Source organism: Bubalus bubalis, chromosome 22, assembly GCF_019923935.1.
Source record: "Bubalus bubalis isolate 160015118507 breed Murrah chromosome 22, NDDB_SH_1, whole genome shotgun sequence".
NCBI lineage: Eukaryota > Metazoa > Chordata > Mammalia > Artiodactyla > Bovidae > Bubalus > Bubalus bubalis.
The window spans coordinates 54801930-54810922 of NC_059178.1; the positions used below are offsets into that span (position 1 = coordinate 54801930).

An 8993-nucleotide genomic window follows, 5' to 3' on the forward strand; every position below is an offset into this window, starting at 1 on the left:
GCACCATGTGTTTCACTGCAAAAAGTCCCCTCTTGCGAAATCTAAAACAATTACAGAGGAAACGCACCTGAACAATTTTTGGCCTTTGAAGGAATATCTCAGCAGGAAAATCCTGCATGATAACGTCTTTCAACAGTTCACAGGTGTTCCAGATTACAGTATGGTTACTACTTCTTAAAGAGCTGCAAAATATACAAAACACAGTCTTTATTTTTAAGAAGTGTTTACCCATGCCAGATTCTAAGGAACCAGGAGTAATGGCCCTATCAGAACCCTTCAGGTCTTGGCCGACACATCGTTCCCTGGGCAACCTTCCCAGCTCCCCTCTAACCAATGAGCAAGCCTGGGGGAGGTGTTCTTTCTCGTGCCCAGATTTTGCGCTGCGGTTACTGCCTGTCGACTTCGCAGCCCCCTGGGCCCTCCTCAAGAGCAGGGACATCACAGTGCCCACCACTGTGTGCCCAGGGACCATCACAATGCCATGAAATGAGGTCAATGAAATCTGCTAAATGAATTAGGAAATAAGACAGAGGAAATCATAGTAGATTCAGAATTAAATTCTAAGCATTAGATTCCTTACTGCTCTTCCCTACTTGGGGGGAATCAAGCTGGTACTCCTCTCTTGTCCCATGGAGATCACACCCTCAACTTCTCTGACAGCACTTGCCTCCCCAGCAAGACAGCAGTTGTTCACCTCTCACCCCAAGAAACCAAACCCACACTCAGTCCAGCTCCAGTCCACCATTCACCACCCACACGCGCCCCCTAGAGACCGTATCCCTCCTTAGCAACCAACGCAGAACTGACAGATCAATGCCACCCGGGCCCAACCCCAGCTGCATGCAACCTCTTCAGCATGTTGTTCCAAGAGAATTCACTGTGGACCTGGAAGGGCCATCATCAGAAGTCACTTAATAGCATCCCCCTATTTGGCCTGAACTCTAGAAGTTGGTCTTTATTTTTCAGACTCTCACCAAAACAAGGCAGACAACGCATTTGGTGTGGCATTCACTGAAATTAAGTTTTAGCAAAAAGTGAAACTAGACTTTAAAACTCTCTCCAAACTTCTAGATATCATTTCTCTATTTTGAGGAGTAATGACCAAATAAAATCCATTACATAAGATCAGATCAGAGGTCCCCAACCTTCCCCTAACAGAGTCCATGTTTTGAAATATACTGTCTACTAAAAAGACTGCATTTATGTTTAATTGCTCCATTTTTATACACCAAGGGCCTAAGCAAAGGCCAGCTAATCTGGTTGATAAGAGATGACTCATGTCACCAAAGCACGCACAGGATTCCAAGCACATAAAAGAAACTTGATGTGAAGCCTAATTAAAAGCAAAGGGGAATTTTCTGGCTTGCTTTCTGAAATACTTAAAATCATTCATATATTCCCATTACTACCAACCACAGCCACTTTTAGAATCTTTTTTTCTCCTGATGAAACCGTATAGTAATAACTCTCAGACTTCATGGCTACAAATACCAGAAGCCAAAACATCTGCCGTACATCAGGCACAGTACCTTTCGTTGGACGAGAGAACGTGTCTGTCAGCTGCGGTCAGGGGGAGCCAGGGGAAAGTAGAAAACTTCAAACACTTCGCGGTTGGATTTGCTGCTGATGGAAGAGCAAAACATAAGGCAGCGAAGGAGGCAACATGGACAGATTTGCAATGTCCCGAGGAACGCTTTGCCTTCAAAACAATTCCCCAAATAAAGTTACAGCTCACAGTTCCCTGAAGTATGTCAAAAAGATCAGCTGCAAATTTGTCTTCTCAAAGAATAAATAACAGATCTCTTTTCACAATTTAAACAGAATGCCTATTATTTTTAGAAACCAATTATGAATGACATTTATAGCATCAATTATTTATTCTACCACGTGGCTACCCAGAACAGAGACCTTAAACAAAAAAGAAACTGGTATTTGGAGATCTCTAACTATAGAAATTAAAAATGATATAAATGTAATCATACACTGCATTTAGTAAGTCAAGTTCAAATATCATAAATAGGGTTCAATATTTTAACGGTTACTCTTTGAGGATGACTTGAAGACCATAGGTTAAAGATCAAATATCAGTGCTCAAACAAGATTAAAAGAAATCCGAGAAACCGAATGCAATTTTATACTACCCTCCTTCAAATTACTTTTAAACAGATCTTCTAGTGTACAACTTAAGGTGGCAACATACAAGCCCTTCCAAATGGCAGAGTCTTTCTGCCACATGCTTTGAAAAAAGCATGGGTTTGCTAAATTCAGGTAATGATATTATTAAATTCCCAAACACAGCACAGTTGCTTCCTTCAAAACTGTTAACATAAAAGCAGGGTTTACCATCTAAGGGAAAAGCAAGAATTGGGAAGGACATAAAGATGCATCTAAAAGCAGCCACACCATCAAATCCACAAACTACAACTCACACAAAAATGCGTCACCATCTCAGTCTTCCTGGATGCTTTCAACAGCTTCACTCAAATACCCACCCTTCCCAGCCCTGGAGACAGTCCCTTCAGATGTCTCCGGCTGTCACTACATTAAGCCTCTCAGCCACAAACACAAAGAACTACCATATCAAACCTAAGCTCCCAAGAAATCTAACCCAACTTTTACAGAAAGGAAAGGCCAAGTATTTTAACAGCTGAGCAAGTCTTCTGTTCCTTCTTACACTGTACTCAATCTGAGAATTTCTACGAAATCTTTTCTGTTACAGAGGGCTTCCAAACTGAATTGCTCTGAATACTTGATGTCCACAGAAATATCGCTGGAAACAGCCTTTTCATTTCAACTTCACAGGCAATAAAATAAAAAGTTCGTGCTCACTTAACCGTGCCCTAACTGTGTCACCTAGTACAAAGATTGTATCCTTTTCTAAGTCCAAAGGTCCTCACTGGTAAAATGCAGTTATTAAGAGTATCAATCTGGGACTCCATGAAGATTCACTCATTCGTTCAAAAACTACACACTGAACACCTAGTGCATTTCTGGCACTGCCCCCCACACCCACACCGGGCGAACAAGGGAGACAAACAAGACATAAATAAACACACAATTTAATAAACACATGTAAGAAGAAAACCGAAGACAGAGAAAAAGTGATCCTGGCCGGAGTCCTCAGGAAGGCCTCTTTGAGGAGGTGGCATGTGAGCAGAGACCATTCTGGATGAGGTTCCCGGGAGAGGCTCTAAATCAGAACTCGCAGGTCAACTGGATGTGGGGATAACGACAAAGGGAGAAACAAAAGTGATCCAGAGTCTTTGGCTTGTGTCACTGGACGGACAGTCCTGCTGGGTGAGCTGGAGAATTCATGAGGTGACGTGCACGGGGCACAGCTCAGCTCCTGACAGAGACTCCCCACTCAACAAGCGCCAGGGACCTCGCCACCATTACCACACCCACACTGAGGCTCAAAGGCAGTAAGAACAATTAAGTTGGACCTTTTAGACTATCCTAATCTAATTAGAGGAAATAAACAGTTTGGTGCCGAAACATTTAAGTATGACCACAACATATCTTCAGAACAATGAGAGAAAGTATATTACGTTCCAATTTCCCAGGTCAACAATATCTACTTCACCACAGACACTCACCCACAGGTCGTGAAGGTACTTCCATCTGCTGCAAAGTACTTTTGTCTTGAGGAAAATATCCTGTTAAGATTTCAGGTTGTTGCAACAAATCTGAAAAGAAAATATATATATTATTGGTGCATTACTTGCTGAAAGTGAAACTTGCTCTTTTCATATATTAATTGTCTAAGTTTCTGGATCATTTTAAAAACTAGAAAAAAACGCAGTTATGTTTCTCTGAATAATCTGTCCTTGTAAAGAGGAAAAAAATGTGACTGCTGAATCAATTTCAAACTCAGAGTTTCTTCTTTTACTGTTAAGTAATTGCAATTATTTCTTAGAATGAAAACATCACGATGTACATAAAGAATTTGCTGCAAGGATTAATTCAAGGACTGTTCACCTCTGCTTCTTAGTCCATCTCTCTCCTCTTTTACTCCACATAGTTCCCCATCACTTCAATTTTCATTCATGATTTTTAAGAAAAAAGTTGCCAAAGCAAGAGTCAGGTACTACCTTTCAGTAACTCTGACTATCCCCTATCATACATGATTGCATATTCAGCACTTCAGTTGTAATGAGACTGAGAATGAAGAAAAGGCTAAAACTCAGTTTTATAATTTTCCATTTGCAGTTTTCACACCAGTGGTCCTCAGACTGATACAGATAACTACAAATTAGCCCATGACCACTCCTCTAATCTCACCTGCAGGAACTAGGTTGAAAATTCATAATATAAGATTATCCTTTCTTTGTTATGCCTTACAAAGAAATTCTAAAATACACTGTTAAAAATCACAATCACACAGGAATTCAGTAAAGGGCAGCTGCTATTGTTATTTCCTGCTGAGAGTAGGCCCAAGGGTCACAGCAGGGACAGCAGAGCACTGGCATAGAGAAACATCGAGTCTAACAGATTAAATGAGCAAAAGCACATTTGTTTATATTTCTACTTAAATTTTATACTCAAGAGTATGAAAATCTTATACTTTTCATAAATTTCAAGAGCACTTGCTTTTCTTCAAATCAATTTAAATGCTTTCAATGAGCAAGGAACTACTGGACATCAAATAGGAGTTCTGGGCTTAATAGACGGGCTCTATGCTAAGTACTGTCTCACTTAACCCTCACAAAAATCTTGTAAAATGTTCTAGTTTACTGTACCAATTTCTGGAGGAGAAAACAAAGCCTGGAGGGACTGAGGCCCTTAACCAAGACCACGCAACTAGTGGCAGACCTGGGACATAAATCTAGTCTCTTTGACTCTGATTTTAGCAGGTATACTATATGTCTAGCTCATTTTGATTGTATCCCATAACAAAATCATGAGTGGGGCAGATATTATCACTATTATGAAGAACACAGTCCCAAAATGAAAGTATAAAACATTTAAAACAATGCCCACCACATAGTAATGAGTGCTCAATGAATATTTCTTATCATTTAAAAAACAATTGGTCAAAGTAGTCTCACAAAAAGAAAGCCACTTTCATCTTTTTATGCCCCTCAACCAAAAAGGCAAAATTACACAACTGTCCTCCTCTCTATAATGTTGGTGGTGTTAGTTGCTCAGTCAGGTCTGACTCTTTGTGACCCCACGACTGTAGCCCGCCAGGCTCCTCTCTCCATGGGATTCTCCAGTCAAGAATACTGGAGTGGGTTGCTATTTCCTTCTCCAAAGGATCTTCCAACCCAGAGATTGAACCTGGGTCTCCTGCACTGCAGGCAGATTCTTTACCATTTGACCTACAGGTAAGTCCCTGTATAATGTTAGAGGAGGCGAGTTATGGTCAAATTCATATAAATTAACACAAGAAAAGTAAGTTGTGGGACGGGGGAGTGGGGAAGGGTTTAGAATCCCATAGACAGAGGACCCTGGTGCGCTATCGTCCGCGGGGTCACAAAGAGTCGGACATGACTGAGCAACTGCCACCATCACCATCAAGTTCCTTTTCCTTAGAATTAACCATTAGAACCAATATATTAACAGAATGATTGATTAATTGACTTCATCAGATTGATTTCAGAGAGTTACCAGTTTGACTGGTCTGATAAGATGAAGAATACATTTCAGGAGCTTCTGAAGGAAGACTAAAAAGTCCATCCAGAATGCCATCAATTTCCGCCTGCAGATTCGGCTCCACATTAGGGCGAAGTTTAGATAAGAATTCGACGGCACCAAGATCAACCAAATGCTGCACTGCTGGAGGATACTGCAATCAGAAGAGGAGAATCTTGAGAAAAACTACGAATATCAAAATCTCTAGACTTTATGTTACAGCAATTAAAACATAAAACTATTCTTGGTATATCAGATGTTCCTTTTTTAAAACATAAAACTTGCAATGATGTACATGAACAGAGATTTATACAGACATATATAAAATATTCGGTAACACTGATGAGAGAAAAGCCCAGACAATGAACATTAGAAATGCACATTATCAACTCTTACTTTTATTTATTAAACTGATTACTTCTCTCCACTGACAGTGGCCCTATCCTTTCCTACCTCCAACCACTCACAGGATGCCAAAGTAATAAGTACCCCCTACAACTGCACGTGATTTATAAAGTTTAGAAACCTCAAACTAGCACTCAGCTATTCGACCCTGACAACTAACTACTCTCAAGACAGAAAAATAATCTGAAAACCAGGTATGGGGAGAAAAAAAAAACAAAACAAAACAACATTTGTGCTATCATCGGGATCTGTAACATCATCTTTCATGTGTTCTCTTTTATACAAAAGTACCTCTAATTTTTAACATGTAAATAACAGACCATAAGGGAAAACAGCATGACAAATATTAACCTCCCAAGATGATGCCAAAAAAGGGGGGACATCCCTGAACTCAGAAACCGTGTTAACTTCAGAGCATATGAGAGACACTGTGAGGGTCAACATCACACATAAGAGAAAAGGAGGAACATTATATACCCTGACGAATTAAAATTCAACATCTCCCGTTGTGATTCTTTTTTTAAAATTAATAATTTTCAACAGAAGCTCCAACTAAGCGACTACGGAACACTTGGGTATTTCGAAGGGATGCTAACCTTAACCAGTCTGCTCAGCAGACCCAGGACCTCGTCCTTCATTGGGACGGACGGGAAATTGAACCATTCCAGCAAGTGGAGAAACAGCAGCCTGTGCGAAGTCAGGTCCGCGCCGCAGACCAAGCTGTGCTCGAGCTTGCAGAGAATACTCCTGAGCGCGCGCTCCCGGATCTCGGCCAGGGGGTGACCTGTCAAAGCAGCACAGCACGCGTCTGTTTCCCGACCCCGAGAGCCGCCCGCCGAGGGTGCACCCCAACGCTTTCCCTATCCAGGCCGGGGGCGGGAGCGGGCTGAAGAGGCAAAAGAACAAGCCGGTTCCGTCTACACGGGCAGGCCGTGACGCGAACGCCGGGGTCTCTACACCGAGTCCGACGTGGGTCCCCGGGGGGCTGCCCGGCAGCCACGGGGAGCCGTCACCGGGGTGGCCCGGCCATCCTCGGCGAGCGGCCGCCTCAGCCGGGCGGCCCGGGCGCTGGGGGACGCGGACGGTTACCGAGTTTCCGGATGAGCCCCGTCAAGACCATCTCGTTTCTTCTCCACTCGCTCGGCCGCCGCCGGAGAATTAAACCGCCGCGCCACCGCGTCCGGCCACAATTACCGTCCCCCCGAGAAACCCGGCCGCTCCGAAGGCGGGTTCTGCACCGTGTGCACGAAGGACCCAACGAGTGAGAGGTATACTCCGTGAGCTGTCCCCGGCCCCCGCACTGTCAGGAGAGCGTATACGGTCTCCACGGTTACCAGTATGCGGTTCTTAGACGGTGGTCTCCATCGTAAGCACTGACCAGAAAGAGGGGGCAAGCGGGGAGAGAACGGGCTTTGCGCTGTGCATCTCGGGAGTTGTAGTCTTCGCGCTGTAGTGCTCTCTTCCCGGAATTCCGGGCCCGCCCCCGCGCCCGCTTGTCCGAGGTTCCGGCCTGCCCGCGGTTCCGACTCGCCCGCGCGGGCTGCGGCGCGGGTTCTGCAGAAACTCAACCCCGCCCTGCGTCCTGCCTCCGCGAGGGGCTGGCTCAGCACCCCGCCAGTCTGAATTCTCATCTCCCAGAGAAGTCCAGTTCCCTTACCATTTAGAATGGAGGCTCCTGTTAGGATTACCCACCCCGCCCCACCCCTACCTGCCTCCCTCCCGTGACTAAACGACCCAACGTCTTTAACTGTGGGATGTAACACATCCAGGTTGATGTAACCCATCAAGTCACGGTTCAGAGTAAACAAGTGGAAAAAGACGTGAGTGCGGCGGAGGGGGAGTGCATAGGAGAGAAGGGGCCTGTAGAAAGAAAAGGGCTGAAGAGGGGTTTGAATTCTTTTTTGAATGCCACTGAAGTTAACTGCTGCACTTTGATCTCAATAGGAAAGAAATATATATATATATAGTCAATGGCAAAAGCGATGACAGCAAAACGAAATTTGTAAAGTGATTTGCATTTTAGAGAACACTTTACCTCGGGGACCTGTTCATCCTGGGAAAGGGGATAACGAGGCACCAATTCCCATTCTTATTTTGAAGGGATGGAGAGGCACTTAAGAATCTGAGAAGTTCCTGGCACATAGTCATATCAACTAGTAAGTGGCTGACTGAGGATTCATGTTTCTTTGTCCCGTTTTTCAGAGTCAGCTACTTGTACAAGTGTATAGGTAAAACACACGCTTGTGGTGTGGTGACATTTGAGCTGGATCTTGAGGGATAAGTAGGAGTTTGGGCTTTGTTTGTTTGTTTTCCATGCAGTGAAAAGGGGTGAGGGAATTTCTGCCAGAGAAAACAGTATATCAGTTCAGTTCAGTTCAGTTCAGTCCAGGCACTCAATCATGTCCGACTCTTTGCAACCCCATGAACCGCAGCGCGCCAGGCCTCCCTGTCCATCACCAACTCCTGGAGCCTACTCAAACTCATGTCTATTGAGTCGGTGATGCCATCCAACCATCTCATCCTCTGTCGTCCCCTTCTCCTCCTGCCTTCAATCTTTCCCAGCATCAGGGTCTTTTCAAATTAGCCAGTTCTTCGCATCAGGTGGCCAACCAAAGTATTGGAGTTTCAGCTTCAGCATCAGTCCTTCCAATGAACACCCAGGACTGATTTCCTTTAGGATGGACTGGTTGGATCTCCTTGCAGTCCAAGGGACTCTCAAGAGTCTTCTCCAACACCACAGTTCAAAAGCATCAATTCTTCAGTGCTCAGCTTTCTTTAGAGTCCAACTCTCACATCCATACATGACTACTGGAAAAACCATAGCTTTGACTAGACAGACCTTTGTTGGCAAAGTAATGTCTCTGCTTTTTAATATGCTGTCTAGGTTGGCGATAGGTTTTCTTCCAAGGAGTAAGCGTCTTTGAATTTCATGGCTGCAGTGACCATCTGCCGTG

General features: G+C 44.1%; 1 protein-coding gene across 6 annotated transcripts in view; it reads right to left on the reverse strand.

The window, feature by feature from the left end:
* RTTN (rotatin) overlaps window positions 1-7458 on the reverse strand; it is a 115396-nt gene extending 107938 nt beyond the window's left edge. For 3 of the 6 annotated variants that reach the window (XM_025273681.3, XM_025273680.3, XM_025273679.3), the window contains exons 1-6: window positions 7129-7455; window positions 6636-6823; window positions 5611-5788; window positions 3597-3686; window positions 1530-1623; window positions 68-182 (exon numbers count right to left, since the gene is read on the reverse strand). In XM_025273681.3, coding sequence (XP_025129466.3) covers window positions 68-182; window positions 1530-1623; window positions 3597-3686; window positions 5611-5788; window positions 6636-6823; window positions 7129-7159 — 696 coding nt within the window. In that variant the 5' untranslated portion in view covers window positions 7160-7455. Of the gene's footprint in view, window positions 1-67; window positions 183-1529; window positions 1624-3596; window positions 3687-5610; window positions 5789-6635; window positions 6824-7128 lie in introns of all 6 variants that reach the window. The other 3 variants (XM_025273684.3, XM_025273686.3, XM_006061281.4) reach the window with 2 other exon arrangements.
* Between the last annotated feature and the right edge of the window lie 1535 nt (window positions 7459-8993).